Raw genomic sequence first — 17,223 nt, forward strand, 5'->3', positions numbered from 1 at the left:
AATATCGAATGAGGAATAAGTAACTAACTTCAGGTGGCGAATATCGAATGAGGAATAAGTAACTAACTTCAGGCCGGTATCACAACAGTACCGAGAAGCTACACCACAGATACAGTGTCCCTCGAGATCGAGGCCTCTGTCCCATGCCCGGCCCTCCCGACTAGCCCGTGGCCTGCCTAGCGATATACCGGTGAGCCGTAACCACAGCACAGGGGCTCGTCCGATTGATTATCTATGACTTTGAGGGACTAGGAACTTCATGTCCACTGACTGTCTGCCGAAGTTGCAGTTGTATGTACCGGTATGCCAAAGAAGTCGGCCAAGAAGTCTTACTCTTGAGTCTACCTTAGAACTTGTCAGTTTAACCGTTACAGATTAGATCTTGGCATTCTCTGCCTGCCTAACTTGCCGAAAGATCGGGCTGTCTGGTCGTTGGGGATATGTTCAGGGATTAGAGTTCCATATGCACCCTCCACTGCAAGTGGGGAAAAAAAAGAGTGATCATCAAAGTAATGATTAAATTTAGGTGGCTTTAGGGTTTAGGAGTTTAGGGTTTGAATAGGGTTTATGACAGTTAGAGTTTCGGGTTAGGATTTAGGAATAGGGTATCACTGTATGACTTAGACAAAAAGATATCCGTCTGTCCGGAGGAGTCTTTTTTTTTCTTTTTTTTAATGTTACGCTCTCCTCCGGATCAGAGGGGATCCACGAAGCCAGACACAGTCTCCGCGGAACATATCCCCGACGACTTTGACCGAAAGATCGGAGCAGAGCGATAACATCAAAAAAATAAAAGACTCCTCTGGACAGACAGATCTTTCAGTCTAAAACGTTACGTATGACTGTGCTGAAGTTTGAAGCCTAATAAAAGCCCTAAGTGAAATAATTTAGCCCCTAATTACCCAGGATTGCTATGATTACCGGTACTAGAACTCTAACTGTTACAAGACTAATACCTGTATCAAAGAGCTTAAATCTAATATTAGTAATAAACACATGGAGGTGGTAAAGTGTGCAATTCAACATGGTGTGTAGGCAAGATCTAGCAATTACTGTAAAAGTGGATATTTTCGCATGACTAATTTTTCGCGCTTGGCCAGGTCGGAAGAGTTTCGCGTGTTTTTAATTCCGCGGAATCAAGACATCATGCACAGGCACATATGGCAATAAAGCAAAAATATTCGCGTGCTTTTATTTTCGCGCTAGTTTCTGGTTGCGTGAAATGCGAGAAAATTTGAACACCGCGAAAATTTCCACTTTTTCAGTAGTATTAGGTAGGTAGTCATAGCATAAAGTGTCTTTAGAGTGACATCATCACCATACTTGCCAACATTTTCATTTGAGAAAGCGGTAGAATCCAGGATGCCTATGCGAGCAGCGCTAGCTTGAATGCTAATGAAATCTTTCAAAAGCGGTAGTCTACCGCCAAATGCGGTAGAGTTGGCAAGTATGCATCACACAGCCTGTGGTAGTAGAAGCCATTTGTTTGTGTTTGTGTGTGTGCTTGATATCCAGATCTATTAAATTAGATTTGTTTGATATAATTTCTTCCCAGAACTTTGTGTGTGGCATGGCCATGAATGCAGTACCAGGAGCAATGATTTCGCAGAAGATCCCTTCACTCATGGAAGAGGGGGAGGACGACAACGAGGATGGCGCAGACATGGAGGAGGAGGATGTCTTCTTCACTGAAGCAGACTATGAGATGTACTCTTGGCGGCGAACCCTCGACATCACAGCCATTGTGAGGTGCAAGAGGCATGCAAACAAACCACTGGCAATGACGCGACAGTGAGTGGAATCACATGATTTTGATATCAAATAATGTTTAAAGGGATTGTATAGTTTTGGTAGAGAGCTAACTTCAAGTTTCTGAAGCATTTTTTGATGAGATAATGAGAAACCTATGAAATGTGAAAGAGCATGTAATTCCAAGAGGAATTCGATGTTTATTTGATAAGGTAATGGTTTTGAAATGGCTGAGATATCCAAAACAGAGCAATCGTAATGAAAAAGTGGGATCCTCCATTTATTGCTATTGCTTTGTTTTACTTTGTTTTTTGATGTCTCAGGCATTCCAAAACCGATTTTCATCAAATAAACTTCAAATTCCTCGCAGAATGGTATGCTCGGTACTAATTCATATGTGGTTTCGTTGTATCTCATAAAAACTTAAAAGCCCAATCCTCACCTCAACTAATACTACAGTTGTATGCCATCCCTTTAAAGTCGTTCGTTCACTGTCAATGTGTCCGTTGCTGATGCAATCAACTTTTCACCAATTACTTTTATCCTTTATTTTATAAGATCCACATTTGTTTAAATGCAGTATCTCTGAAGGGAGCAATCCCTATGGCATTCATGGTAATGAATATGATGAGTATGTAAGGATATTGGTTTCATGTTCTCTTTGCAGACAAGGCATTCATATGTATTTTCTTAGATACCGGTACTGTACATGCTTAGTAGACCTACTACATTGATACAATAGCAGTTTGTAGCACCACTTCAATATACTGGTATTAGTGGTAGATGATGTTATTAATTTGATGCATGAGGGGAAAAAGGTTTGATTTAATTTACTTAATTTGTCATGACTTTTCTTTAAAGGACAAGTTCACCTTCATAAACATAAGGATTGAGAGAATGTAGCAATATTAGTAGAACACATCATTGAAAGTTTGAGGAAAATCAGACAATCCGTTCAAAAGTTATGAATTTTTGAAGTTTTTGTGCAGTACCCGCTGGATGAGAAGACTACTGCAGTGTATGAATAACTTAGATGTCACATGCGTACAACAATATAAGGAAAATATAAAGAGAATTTCACAAAATTCCATCTTTTGAAAAAAGTACACATTCCCCTGACTCGTTACCGACAAATAATATTGGTAATATTATTCCCCCTGCCTTTAGAAAGAGGCAAGTCAAGTGCACTTTTATTATGCCAAAAAAGTGAAAATATGTTGAATTTTCTTTTACATTTTCTTTATACTGTTGTACGCATATGACTCACAAGCTGTAGTAGTCTCCTCATCCAGCGGTTCCAACACAAAAATTTAAAAAATTCATAACTTTTGCATCGATTGTGCAATTTTCCTCAAACTTTCACTGATGTGTTCTACTAATATTGTTGCATTTTCTCAATCCTTATGTTTATGAAGGTGAACTTGTCCTTTAAGAATACCCAGTTCATTTCAACAATAATCCATTGTCAGAGTGCAAATGTTAAGTTTTGCAGGTTGCACTACAAAATGCGGAAATTGCGTTCATACAGATCAGATGCCACAAAGTCAGAAGTGTTGTTTTAAAACTTTGTTTGAGTCTTTCTATGCTCTGAGTATGTCTTTCTATTACTATGTACAATCAGGAGGGAGAAAATTTCTATGAAAAGCCAAAGCGCCCCACATGTCTCTGTGGAGCCATGGCAACCAATCAAAGCCACCGTCAGCAAGATACCTTCCATAGTCCCGACGGTCAGCCTGAGTTCTCCATTCCCCGACCTGGATTACCCTGACTTCTCTCGGCTGACCGTTGGCCAGCATCGCAAGTTTCTTGAACTCCAGACCAAGTTTGGAACCAAAGGCATCCGGGTCACAACCTCGCAGGACTCCTTCGAGCATCAACAGTGGCGGGTTAGTCTTGGCAATCTTCCTTTGTGTCATAGTCGACTGTTTACTTCATCAAGCCCATCATTTCAATGAAATCTCTGTCACTGTTGAAAACCAGTAACAACACCAGAAATAGTGAAGCACTATTAAACAATATGATGGCTCAATTTCAGAGATGTCAAACTTTGTAGACTGAGCTACATAATGATGTTTAAATACATGTAAAAAACACTCCAGTATACAAAAGTTTTGTACATCATGCTATTACTATCAAGGAATCTTTGAACAAATATTGCCACCATGAACTTATATTTGTAAATCCATTTCCTGAATGGTTCATTGTAACACTGCTGTCTGTGGAAAGTATTGAGCATGGTGAATCTTGTCAATCACAGAATTGATTTTTGATCATTTGACATTCATCGTTCATTTGTTCATACCTTCATATACAATATACGCGATGTCAGAAACTCTGGTAGTGTGTAAGATCATGCAGCACAGATATATTATTGAACATTGTCAGACAAAACTTTAATGTGAATATGCGCTACATTTGAGATCTCACGATTGAAGAACTAATCGAGTAGATCAGAAGTAGGTCATGAGCAGTTTTGAAATGCTTTGTTTGATAATGTCATTGCACTCTCCCTTTTTCATGTAGCAACTTGGAGCCCAGATCTACCAAGATCAGCAGGACTTCAACACATTTGCTGAATTTGCCTCTAGACGGTTTCCCGAAAATTATTTGGTCGTATCTGCAGCAGCTGTGCAGTACATGAGAGTGAGATCGATTGTATTGTTCATCAACTTTTAATTCTTAAAGGACAAGTTCACCTTCATAAACATAACGATTGAGAGAATGCAACAATATTAGTAGAACACATCAGTGAAAGTTTGAGGAAAATTGGACAATCGATGCAAAAGTTATGAATTTTTAAAATTTTTGTTTTGGAACCGCTGGATGAGGAGACTACTACAGCTTGTGAGTCATATGCGTACAACAGTATAAAGAAAATATAAAGAAAATTCAACATATTTTCACTTTTTTCGCATAATAAAAGAGCACTTGACTTGCCTCTTTCTAAAGGCAGGGGGAATAATATTACCCATAACATTTGTCGGTAACGAGTCGGGGGAATGTGTACTTTTTTCATAAGATGAAATTTTGTGAAATTCTCTTTATATTTTCCTTATATTGTTGTACGCATGTGACATCTAAGTTCGTCACACACTGCAGTAGTCTTCTCATCCAGCGGTTACTGCACAAAAACTTCAAAAATTCATAACTTTTGAACGGATTGTCCGATTTTCCTCAAACTTTCAATGATGTGTTCTACTAATATTGCTACATTCTCTCAATCCTTATGTTTATGAAGGTGAACTTGTCCTTTAAACACTGGTAGTTTCATTATGGAAGTTTTATAGCTACTAGTTGTAAAAGTGACATCAGACATATATCTGGAATAATATGTTCAACAACAAAAAAAAGGAGAGAATAAGAAAAACCAAGATCACAAATCATAAATTTCATGTCTCATCAATCCCCATCCACTGTAGACCTCTTATGTTTATGTCTGCTTGAGATATGTAATAGTGGAGCATTCTCCTCTGGGGAATGGACTTCTGATAACATAATTTTTCAGACAGACTACATTTTAAAGTCCATGAACTGGAGCTCCAGACACATAATATAGCAGAGTTGGGTTCTGATTGGGAGATCGAGTTGAACTGCGTAAATTGTCCATATTATTATTTTATAGATATTAGAATTTTACACCAAAGGTAGAACCCTAACTGTCGGGTTTACGTGTGCAGACTTTATATGATGGAGGCAGTCAGTAGTAGTTCATGCATTTATTGTACATTATTTGGCTAATCTTTATTGAAGTTGTATTCTAATATTATGAAACTCAAAGGAGACTCCCAGGTGATTGACAGACATTTTGCATTTGAATATCTATAAATTGGTTATGCTGTGTTCAGAGTTTCAAAACTTCTATATGATTGGGATAATGAATAAGAATGTGTTCTAAATTCATTACAAATCACAATGAACAAGGATGATGTCATAGCAGCTTTACACATGTACATAAAAATGCATGATTTGGGGCTCTGCTTAGGAAGCAGAACAGAAGAAACGATGCATAAATTCTACACGGGTGAACTTGTTAAGCAGGTGATATTATAATGGAATGACATTGCTACATTACTGGAACATGTGAGCCTCCTGTGTCATCATCTTTGTTCACTGTATTATGCTTTGAGTTTTTTTTTTTTTTTTCAGAGTATTGCTTTCTTTTCTCAAGGAGCACAATAAATTCTACAAATCTATACATGGCAATATCGATTTACATTGTATACTACATAACATGTGAACATTTTTAAAATCTTCTGTAATGTTCTTTCAAGCTTTTTATTGACCTTTGACCCTATATCTTTCATCATGGCTGCAGTTATTCAAAATCACCCTGTAGAACTGTCACAGCCCAGTAAACCTTTTGTCTAAGTTCCATTGAACACCACTAAATGCTTCTCAAGTTGGCGTCTGAAGTTGGTAGTCTGGAATACTGTAGTCTTTGCTACATGCAACATATTGCATTATTTACTAATGTACAGATTGTCAATGTTTGTTTTAAGCAGTCCAATGATTGCAGATTGCATTAGTCTTGCTCTCTTTTGTGGTCAGGAATGCCTGAGGGTTAATCTAGTCCGAGTGGAATCACTGCCCCGCCACTACACCGTACTGCAGACAGCAACGCTTAACCCAGGCGTGCCCTTGCCTTCTGATGCAACGCTGCAGAGAATTGGGGCACCAGTCATCACGGTAAGAAGACCTTTTTATATCCCATGAAATCCAAAGAGAACAGTGGAAAGGTCTATGGAGGACATCAATTATGTGGTTGATAGTGCTTCGTGCAGTGTATACCAACATAAGAGTGAGGGGCAATTTACAGCAGTATGAGAGTAAAAAATACACCAAGGGCTATATGCAGCTACATAATTACACTAAGGAAGCAAGGGCAATTATACAACAGAAGGGTAAGAAGCAATATACATATGAGTTTATGATACTGTAAGTCAAAGTTGGATTTGGGGTGGGTAGGATGAAGGAGTTGGTGTTTGTTTGTTTGTTTGTTTGTTTGTTTGTTCGTTCGTTTGTTTGTTGGTTGGTTGGTTGGTTGGTTGGTTGGTTGTTTGGTTGGTTGTTTGGTTGGTTGGTTGTTTGTTTTTCAGTATGAAGGTTGTAACTATTTATCTTTTCTCCCATTTTTGTGCTCATAAGGTTTCTGTCCTTGTGAGAGACAAGTACCACCACTCTTTTCTTTTTTCTTCAAAGTTACAAAATATTCATGTATAAAGTATATTTATAGTGAATGAATCTTGTTAAAAGCTTTTTTTTTTTCTTCTTCTTTTTTTTGTAGGGCAAGATCCCCAAAATGACTGTTCCAGAACTGAGTGAGAGCAAGATGTTTTTGAGGAAGACTCTCTCCTCTGGGCAGGAGATGGTAAATGCTTCAAAGAGTACTCAGGAGGTAATTAATAAGTACCTTGAGTCTTGTGATGATTTCAGCATTCCTCTCTCCTCCTCACAGTCCAGAGTCCAGATATTTTCATTCTGACAAACTGTTATAAGCTATTGAAATCCTTATATTTGATTGGCTGAGAGCAAATTTGTCGGACAAAATGCTTCATGAAATGCCGCCCCCCCCCCCCCCCCTCAGATGGCAGAACATTCACAACTTGCGAATGAACTTCTTGAGATGAAAGCAAGATGTTGCTGGAGAGAAATTGATGGTAACCAGAGCCCTCTGCATAAAAAGATGCAATCAAACAATAGTCAGAAAATCAAATGCGAGCAAGGTATCAGCCAATTGGAATTACATATTCAGAGACTGATGTTTGATCTCAACTTTCATGCAACTGGACCCTGGACTGTAGACTGTAGGCCCTATGATGCTGACTTAATCTTGTATGATGATTTTAGCTGTTATTCAGTAAATGGCAGCTTGATATTTGAGCAGTTGCTCTCTGTTTAAAACAGACTGTGGTAAGACTTACGTCTGAGTTTGCTAGCTTATTATGTAGCAGGGAGTAGTTTTATTAGGAACCAGAGAAGAGAAATAAAGTGCAAGTTGTGCATACTTTTGCCAACATTTCATTGACACCGCATAAAATCCTGCCTATTCAAAGGTGTCATTCAGAATGTGTAAAATGAGGTGAAAGTTTTTTCTCACATTTTTCTTGAGCAACAAGTAATCCTTGTATCATAGCCCCATTGAAAACATTTACCTCTTCTCGCTGCAAAGAAGTGGGGATATATTTTGTGGAACCTTCAAATTCACTTTATTCATCTTGGCTGCGTAAGCAAGGATTCTTATTGGGGGTACATGTGAAGGTCAAATATTCATTATGTCTTTGCTGTTACATCTTTTGTTGCACACAGGCAACTGAGGAGGATAATGCTCAAAGATTAGCAGAATTCCACGGAGTCGACATCGTCCTGTCGGGGAGCAGTCTTCTCAGCCTCGTTGACAATCATGTGCCCCACTATGAGCAGCAGTGGGAGATTCCTGTGGAGGTCAAAGGTGAATGTACAAATTGTATGTGCCAACTTTAAATTTGTCGGATTTCTCTGCCATACATTGTATGTCTTATATGACTTCTAAATAGCATATTTTCTTCCTCTTAGTTTTGACATTATATTCATGAGGTTACGATATTGTATCAAAAAATGGCTAAAACAGTGAATTAAGTTACAAAGTGTAAGAATTTTTTGTCATCTCCATCACTGGAAAAACAAGCAGACTGAGAATGGGCTAATGAAACATCACAGTTAGGTGTCTGTTGAGATCTCTTTTGTTATATACAATGATGCAGCTTTTACGGGGGAAAATCCACTTTCTTATGCATTTGATAGTAGTTGAGCTTATACAGAGGGAGACCAATGCATTTTTTCCTTTAAAGAAAGAAAAGGGATAGACTGAACTTTAATTGTACTGTTGTACAGCCTGTCATCTTGTACCCTGCATTATGCATTGGTTTAATGTGCAGAACATGTTTGTGTGTGTGTGCATGTGTGCATATATAAAACTCCGAATTATAAATCTTGACACATACATGTACATAGAAATAAAGCTTGTGTGCATCATTTCCCTTTCAGTAACTACTTTGAAAGGAAAGACTTTCCAACTTTACAGGTTAAGATACTTTCTCTTCTTGTGTATACAGGTGGCTCCCAGTTTATCAAAGTCCTAAGGACTGGCAGTTTTCTTTTGTTATACGAAAATGTTGTTGGAGTTGAACAATTAAAGTATATAGAGACAACAAATTGTAATTTGGGGACCTGAATTTTTACTTCATTATATCAAACTTTTGTCATAACTTTGTCCGTTATGATGGGAATGTTTTTTATATCATTTCTATTTTGCCTACAGCTAATGCAGAGTCAACAGCAAAACAAAAAGTTGTATTTGTTAGGAAGCCGTTGATGAAGCATGCATACTACCCACATGAAGCTAATGCCATCTACCACAAGTTTGCGCTGAAGCGGATCTTGGTGAGCGAGACACGGGACAGGTATGGCAGGACATCAGATGAGAGGGATGAGCAGGAGGACGATTCTGCCACGATGCATGGTGACGATGAGTTTGGGGACTCGTCCCTGTGGGACCTAGAGACGTTTGGAACTGACATCCAAACCACCAAGATGGAGGTTAGAAGCAAAGAGGAAGCAGAAGAGCTTGTGGTGGACCAACCAGCGGACAGAGAGCTTTGTAGTGATCCTCTTGTGTCTGTTAGTGAAGACTACGTCAAGAGTGAAATGAAGGCTGTCAGTCCCAGTCTTGATAATATGCCTGATCCTTCCGATGTGACTGACATGGCTGTGTGTGATGCCGGGTCAGATGCTGGCATACCCGCTAAGGTCCAGAGTGGTGTACAGGATGAAATCCTGAGGACGACTAGTGAGAAAACAGATGCTGCTGGAGATGAGAGATCATCACTACCATTGGAAGCACTTGATGCCAAAGACAGCAATGGATGCAGTCAAAAAGGAATTGGGCCAAACCCAGGGATGGACTCTGGTGGTGCAGGGGAGGTACTCGACATTGGCAAAACTCTTGAAGCCATTGCACACAATTCTGACTCCAAAGTAATGGATGATGTTGCCGTGGATGATGTCGCCATGGATACCAACCAAGGTGAGCTGGAGGAAGGGAAGGATGACCAGGTATTGGCTGCACCCACTCAAGGGAGGAAGATTATGGTTAGAACGCACACTTTGAGTGAGTGCAGTAGTGATGATGAGAATAGACTGTGCATTGTGACCGATGATGACAGACACGTGAGTGATGCGGATGTGGTGGGCAAGAGAGAAATCAAGGAAACAGCAGAGAAGTGCACTTCAGAGGATGAACAGAAGGCAAGTACAACAACAAAACCAGTCAAACAAACTGTTCTAGAGCACAACAGTGACAGTCAAACAAGTATTGAAGGTACAGATCTTAAAGAATCTGACCTTGGCACAGTGGGAGACGATGTCACAGATGAGAAAACTGGCATGGATGATGGTAGGGAAAAAGAGGAGAAGAAGGAGGAACATCCGGCCGGAAGGATGGCAACAAGAAGGAGTGCTCGCATCCAAAACCAGAGCTCAAGCGAAGAGAAGTCTCACGTTGACCCTCCTGAACCAGCGACAAAGAAACGACTTAGGAAAAAGATGCTTCCAAAGGAAGATGTTGAGATGAAGGATGATGAAGGATCTCTTGGTCCCAGGAAGAGAGGAAGACGGAGAAAGGTTAGGGTTAATGATGAAGATGAGATGAAGGATGAAAAGACAGAAAGCAAAGAATCAAAAAAGGATGTGTCTTCAGATGGACGTACAGATGAAGGTGATGTGAACCAGAAGGCTGGGAATGCAGAATCTGCGGGACGTGGTGAGGAAGGAACAAAAGAAACCAACTCAAGTGTTGCAAGTGCAAAGACTGAAATGACAGTTGCACAAAGCGATGACAGTGATACAAGCAAAAATCTTGATTTAGGAGCAGATGAGGGTGCAACGGTGCCCCCAACTGGGAACGTCCAGAAAGAGCGTTCTCAGAGATTACAGGCAAAGCGTGCAAGATTGCTGACAAAGACCGTTCCAACCAAGACTTCCCCTCCCGAAAAACAGGCCAAGAAGCGGCCCATTGCCACCAGAGGGAGTGGTCCCATGGAGTCAACCATCGACGAAATCATGCGACTCCAGGAGAAGATGCTGACTAGCAAGCAGTCTGCCACGCCCGCTCAATCTCACGCCGAGGATGGTCCGGCCCAAGGCCAGAGCAGTCGGGGCCAGGGGGGAAGTGGCCCTCAAATACCGTTGACGGGTTCGCAGGTGGCTGGGATAGAGCTGCGGGAACCATCAGAAGGGAACTGTGCATACAGCTTGTGGAAATTTGGTAGACTGAGGATGCTGATCAAGAACAGAGTCCATGGACTGGTGACCGCCGGACTTGAGACTGAGAACAAGGTGAGGGAATGGATACATGTATGTATACTCTCGTTGTCATCTTGGTGCATTTTATTATTTCAGTTACAAATCTTGAATAAAGGAATAGTTCAGAATCGTCTTTAGCGAAAAGAAGATCAAACATTCTCAAATCCCATTGCAGAAGAGAGGGCAGTATTATGTATATTCTTATACCTACCTTTCTGTTATTGAATTTGACTGTTTAAAATAGATTAGAATAAGAAGGGCTTTTATCTGAGGCTACAGTTTCCTTCACAATTTCACTAATATTGGAGCAGGTGATTTTTTCTTGTAGTTAGCTTGGCATTCAAAATTTACAGGCATTTGCAACAGGTTACTACACTTTCTTTCCTGTTGCATTGGTATTTTCATTTTTTAAAATCAGTTTGTTAGCTTTTATTTCAAGATTTAGGGTTGCTTGCAGTACTGTAGATAGCTGTATTTTATCTGTTTCTCTGGGGTTTCATCTACAAGAGCAGGTGTCTCGAGGAACCAGTCGCTAGCTTGATATCCCAGACATTTGGTTGCTTGCAATTCTTTTTACCAGTTTTATTTGGATGTTCGGTCTCTGGTAGGAGCAGGTGACGAGCGTGGTCTCCAAGATGGAGCGCCAGGCAGAGTTGGGCTTTGAGATGCAGACTGCCAGTGACCTGACACGCATCTGGCTGAACATGTACCTTCATCCGGGTTCAAAGGTCATCAGAGGTCAGTTATGGGGTGGTGAGAGTGGGAGAAGTCATTTCAATAGGTCATGCAAACTGAAATAAAATTGAAAACACACGAAGTTTCAAGATGAAGAGCTTGTGTTTAACAGGGTAAAGAGAAACATTGAAGGGGTTATAGAAGGGTGGGGATTTTGTTTGTGGCTTCATACAAATGGTGAGACTTAAAGGTACTAGCCCACATTTGCAAACCCACGAAAATCAAAACTGCATAAAACAGGTCCAATATGACTCCAAGTACAAGTTATAACAGTAACATACCTCACCTGTTGCTCTTTGTCTATACCATTCGATAAAAGAGAGAAAATCATCGTTTTAAAATCAATTTTCAAACCGGGTCAACCCGACCCAAAATCGAATTACGAGCGCAGGCTGTATCGCATGTATTGCATGCATGTAGTACGTACGTGGACCGGAGCTAGGGAGCATTATACGCATGCATACGGTGCATTTTCATTTATTTTTATGAAAGTAATGGACTAATTGGAACGAAATTTTGCACAGGTGTTACTGCAATCATACCCAAACTCCATGCTAACTATGAGACCAATTGCTGCAGGTTTACAAATGTGGGCTAGTACCTTTAACAAATGTGTGTTAGTTTGAGAAGGGGAGTCAGCAGTCAATGACACCTGCAGAGCTAGAATGGTGAAATAGATATTTCTAATTATTGTTTCAAACTTTGTTTGCATAAGGTCGCTTTGCTTATAAAAGCCAGCAGGGCCATTGTCACAAAGATTTTTTTTGTTTTTTGTTTGTTTGTTTTTTTTAGTTTTTAGTTTTTAGTTTTGAACATCAAAATTGCGTGAGTCAGTAAAAACTAAAATGTTTGGCACTTATATTGTATTATTCGGAGGGCCATAAACAGAAATGCAACAGTGAAATCAAACTTTATGATCCTAATTCATTTTATTGATAATGTACATTTACTTAGGTGATTTTACGATTTTGCAGCAAGTGGTTGCATATCTAGACAAACATCTGAGGACCATTTGGTTTATTTGATATGGAAAATAAACCTTAGGGGAAAATGTTTAAGAGTACATGTAACTCTTAAAGTGACCATGCTATCAGTATTTAAAATCATTCTGTAGTGTGCTTAGATTACTCAGACATAGGTAAACCAGTCTGAAAAAAGGAAAATTCAGAAAAAGAGCACATACTATAAAAACTACTAGCAAATGCATCATGTGACAATCAATGAGTAAAGTTTTGGTCTCTGTAAAAGTTTGTATGTAAGAAGATGCTACTCTGTGATTGTTGTGCAATAAAGGGAAACCTGTGTCATGATTCCCACTATAGTTTTTTTCAACAAATGGGTATGAATAGAATGAAAAACTGATGACAAAAAAAAAAAACAAGAGAGAGAGAAAAAGTAACCCATTATTGACCTGTACCTGTTGTTTTCATGGGACATTCCAGGTAGGATCGATGCTAAGACCTCTCAGGTCCTCAGCTGGGAATCATTGGATAGTGCAGCTGTCATCAACTCGCAGCAAACCATCAAGTGAGGAAGAATATTTAAGTTTTGATAATTCTTAAAGGGGCATAGTCCCGGTGGTGTAGAGGGCACTGTTGATGATACTGCCGATCACCGTTAGCATTGATACGAAGATTACCGAAGTTGAGCTGTCATCAAGAGTAAAGTGCGTAGTTGTTGCTAAGTAACGTTGCCTGCGTTGTCTTCTCTGCGCATTGCGTAGTCTGTAGTAATGCCATGGTGCGTGCGTATGTGCTTGTTATTATGACATCACAAAAGAACTTTGCTAAAGCTGTCTTCCCCCTCACCCTAATCATGAGCCGAACTGTGATCCTACCACTGACTACAGGGAATCAGACTTCTTCGGACTCGGGGAAGTGGGCCAAAGCGTAAGCGCTAGAGAGGAGTCGATAGCGTAGGTCTCTATAGGAAACTTGCGCCGTGCGCCCGCGTACGCATTTGACTAAAACACCGGGACCATGCACCTTCAAAGGTTTTCTTTGATGTGTCCTTTAAAGGCAATGTGTTTGCTTCATGGATCATTTTTTTTTTTTCTTAATTTGGTATTTAGAAAGTCAGATATTTAATTGAATATCATGTCAATTGTATCAGAGTTGTTGGTGTGCACAGTTTCCATATGGTGGAATAGCACAGATCATGACACAGTGATTAAGTAAAATAGGCTAATTTGAAGATTTGTTTGTAACTATTTTCAAAAGAGACATAAATACAAGCATTTACATGTGTGTGTGTTTGTGCATATGTTTATTTTTGTGTCTACACCTGTGTGTGTCTGGGTCTTATATACATGTTTTTGTCACTTGTGCTATAACATGCAACCTTTTTGGAAGAGTGTAGCCAAAAATATTTGACACATTTCTATCAAACTTTGAAAGGTTGAAGTAAGAACAAATAATTCTGAGATCTTGAGATTTTTGATGTTACAATATTTTTACTAGTACAATTTGTAGGTATCTTTATCCTAATGTAATCAAAGCATAACAAAAAGTATTTCTTCCACTTGCTTGAATGAGCATGCAGGCAGGGGCCTCATACTGTTAGTAGTGGGATGTGTAGCATCATGGTATGGTGATCCAAATTAATGAATTCTTGTGTCAAATTGTTGTTGTTTTTTTCATTGCAACAGATTGACAAATTGCCCTTCATCAGCATGAAGCATCGATTATTCAGTTGTTTTTTAAGTCGTAGCCAGGATAAATGAAAAACAAAGGATAAGAACCAAGATATCGACGTAAATCATCAATTATTCAGTTTTTGTTGTAGTAGCCATGATGAAAAAACAAATAAAAAGGGCAAGAACTAGCTGTCGTGCAGAAGCTTGGCAGTGTAATGGATACGAAGTGTGCCTAGTTATTAGGAGATCATTTGTTTAAGCCCAACCCGAGTATGTATGCTCATGATTTTTTTAATTTTTTTAAAATCATGGCTACTCCCAAAAAAGCCTGAATAATTGATTATTGCCTATGTCAATGAAAGACAATTTGTCAATTTGTTGCAACATGTGAAATTATTGAATTTTTTTAATGGCCACTCCCATGGCTCCAGTCCCGGTATGTGTCTGAAGATGCTGTACCATGTGCTGCTTAAGCTGGCGGCTCTATCCCCCGGGAGGTACCTCCTGCGGCACAGACCAGGCGATGCCCACGTCTGCATCTACCAGTGCATGGAGCAAGCCGCCAAAAATGTCAGGTGAGCCCATCTTAACATCAGGCAAAAATCAGCCATAAACTGGACATGTTTGACAAACATAATAAAATGATTCAAAATAATATCATGTGCACCTTAGGACTTGTTGAATTGTGAAGTCGGAATGTGAGCCAAAAGTTTTCTGCCAGGTAATAGTTGGCCTGCTGTGCTCATTAGAGGGCAAAAATAACCCCAAATTGAAAAAAAAAAAGAAAAAGAAATTCAGAGACAAAAGCATACATTTTGTACATCAATGTCTTTATCGTTATCACTATTAATCTGCACTTTAGAAGTATCGACAAAAATTATCCAGTTCAAAGGATTTTTCTGTCATAACAGTGATTTAAGGTGTTTGAGAACTTACGCATTTACACTATGTATCTACAAGCTCTGCTGACAAAAGTGTATTATGTACATGTCACTGTGGTATTGCTCTGTTCTGTGTTTTCCCCCAGATCATCTTACGACCTTCTCGCAGCACACCAAGCCAGTAAACTGTTGGAAGCACCACCTCCCACCCTTTCCTGGGTACCACTGGACTGCAATGCACCCTACCCAGCCAACAGGTGGAGAGGCCGTGTGCCCCTCACTTTCCCTCCGCGTCCCCCTGCCTTGAAAAAACGTACGTCGCTATTGTCAATGCTTGGCCGCTTCTCAGTCATATTCTAGTTGCACAGTTTGCTTTGTCGCTAGGCATTTGGGTCATCCTTATGTAGTATCTAAATTTTCCACAGAGTTATTTGACCATGTCGTGACACTGTTGTGCCTTGAGTGTATGCTGTGCTTTTGAAGGTGTCGTGGCCGAGTGGATAAGGCTGCGTTCACATAGAAGTATACTATTCGGGTATTCGGGCTCGTTTTTCGAGGGCACGCAAATAGCTTGAATCGAACGATAGGATTTCCTCACACCGGTTCACATAGGAGGGCACTATTCGAAAGTACCGAATAGCTGCGAAAAGTATAGCAAAGTGGGAATCGAACTTGTTCGATTTTCTTGCAGCGTATACCGTCTCTCGTTTATGAAATAATGACACTTTTGGTCTGGATTTGCCCTTTAGCAAAAATAAGCATGTAGACTGACATTCTGATGCAGTTTAGAAATTGTTAATAAGATTTGCTGGGATGTAGGAGGAAGAAATCCTCACTGCATGGGATGGTGAGTTGACGGTGCGGGTGATGGTGTATTCGGTGCTCGAATAGCGAATACCGAGTACCGAATACCGAATACCGAATACCGAATACTTCTACAATGTATGTGAACGCAGCCTAAGAGGAACTTGTCTCTGAATCGCATGAGCATTGTTTGGGTTCATGGGTTCGAGCCCATGCGAAGCCCGACACATTTGCTCTTCAGCAAGGCACTTTGTTCACATTGCTGCTCTCCACCTAGAAGTACTATGAAGAATGGGTACCCGGTCAGTTGAGAATGTTTATGTTGGTTGATCAGCATTTGCATGCCTGTAAAATGGCGACTGGCTGGAATGCTCCCCAGGGAGTGGAGAGTGAGCACTGTCAGTGCTGGTTGGAAATAATGTATCCGGTGACCGCGGTAATAATAGTCTGTAAAGCACATTGAACTTCTTAATAAGTCTGAAATGAACTATATAAAACTATCTATCATTATTATTATTACCCACTTTTATGTCATGGCATACAATGGTTTCTTTATGTTCCTAATGTTCATCGTTTCTGTGCAGAACCCACTCAACAAGGAGGAAAGCACAAGAAGAAGAAAAAGAAGAAGAAGGCTACCCCAGCAAATGGCTGACACGGAGGGGGGTCAAAGAGTGCAGGACCAGACATTGAAACACAGTCTGGCCACCTGTCCCCGCAGAAACGATGAACTCCAGAGCCCATTGTGTTAGGAACAACTGGCTTCTACGGAAACAGAACAACTTGTCCTCTCAAGAGACTTTTGTAGGAGTCTGCATTTGTGGTATATGTCATATTGCTCTGTCAAATTTGTGCATTGTATTAATAGTATGAATCCCAAAGAGCTCTTGTCGTGGTTGCATTTGCATAAAAATGATCTCGTCTCCCAGGTAATGTAAAACTCAAAAGGAGCTTTGGTACAATGTACTTCTGAGAATCTGAGTGCAACCATGTGGCTGCAATGGAATTGCCCCTTCTCTAGGGGGAAGTATGCTCATGCAATTTGTGATGCTCAAAAGGTTAAAATTGCCAATCTCTCAA

General features: G+C 40.0%; 1 protein-coding gene across 1 annotated transcript; it reads left to right on the plus strand.

The window, feature by feature from the left end:
* The first annotated feature begins 182 nt into the window (after nt 1–182).
* On the plus strand, nt 183–16,798 carry LOC139711693 (uncharacterized). The gene is made up of 13 exons (XM_071623551.1): nt 183–291; nt 1,556–1,791; nt 3,371–3,635; nt 4,273–4,392; nt 6,298–6,435; nt 7,034–7,144; nt 8,056–8,197; nt 9,047–11,097; nt 11,697–11,826; nt 13,266–13,350; nt 14,890–15,033; nt 15,486–15,652; nt 16,728–16,798. Exons 2-13 carry the CDS (start codon nt 1,571–1,573, stop codon nt 16,796–16,798), a joined length of 3,645 nt encoding a protein of 1,214 aa, XP_071479652.1. The 5' UTR covers nt 183–291; nt 1,556–1,570.
* The last annotated feature ends 425 nt before the right edge of the window (nt 16,799–17,223 follow it).

This window comes from Diadema antillarum, unplaced genomic scaffold, assembly GCF_040938485.1.
Source record: "Diadema antillarum isolate AM-2024a unplaced genomic scaffold, OU_Dant_1.0 seq00001688_RagTag, whole genome shotgun sequence".
NCBI classification, from domain to species: Eukaryota; Metazoa; Echinodermata; class Echinoidea; order Diadematoida; family Diadematidae; genus Diadema; species Diadema antillarum.

What these genes read in the sequence shown, in the direction of transcription:
- LOC139711693 (XM_071623551.1), top strand. Translation starts at nt 1,571, where the DNA reads ATGGCCATGAATGCAGTACCAGGAGCAATGATTTCGCAGAAGATCCCT. An exon ending in AACTCGCAGCAAACCATCAA is followed by an intron (nt 13,351 to 14,889) that starts GTGAGGAAGAAT and finishes CCATGGCTCCAG; the next exon opens with TCCCGGTATGTGTCTGAAGA. An exon ending in CAAGCCGCCAAAAATGTCAG is followed by an intron (nt 15,034 to 15,485) that starts GTGAGCCCATCT and finishes GTTTTCCCCCAG; the next exon opens with ATCATCTTACGACCTTCTCG.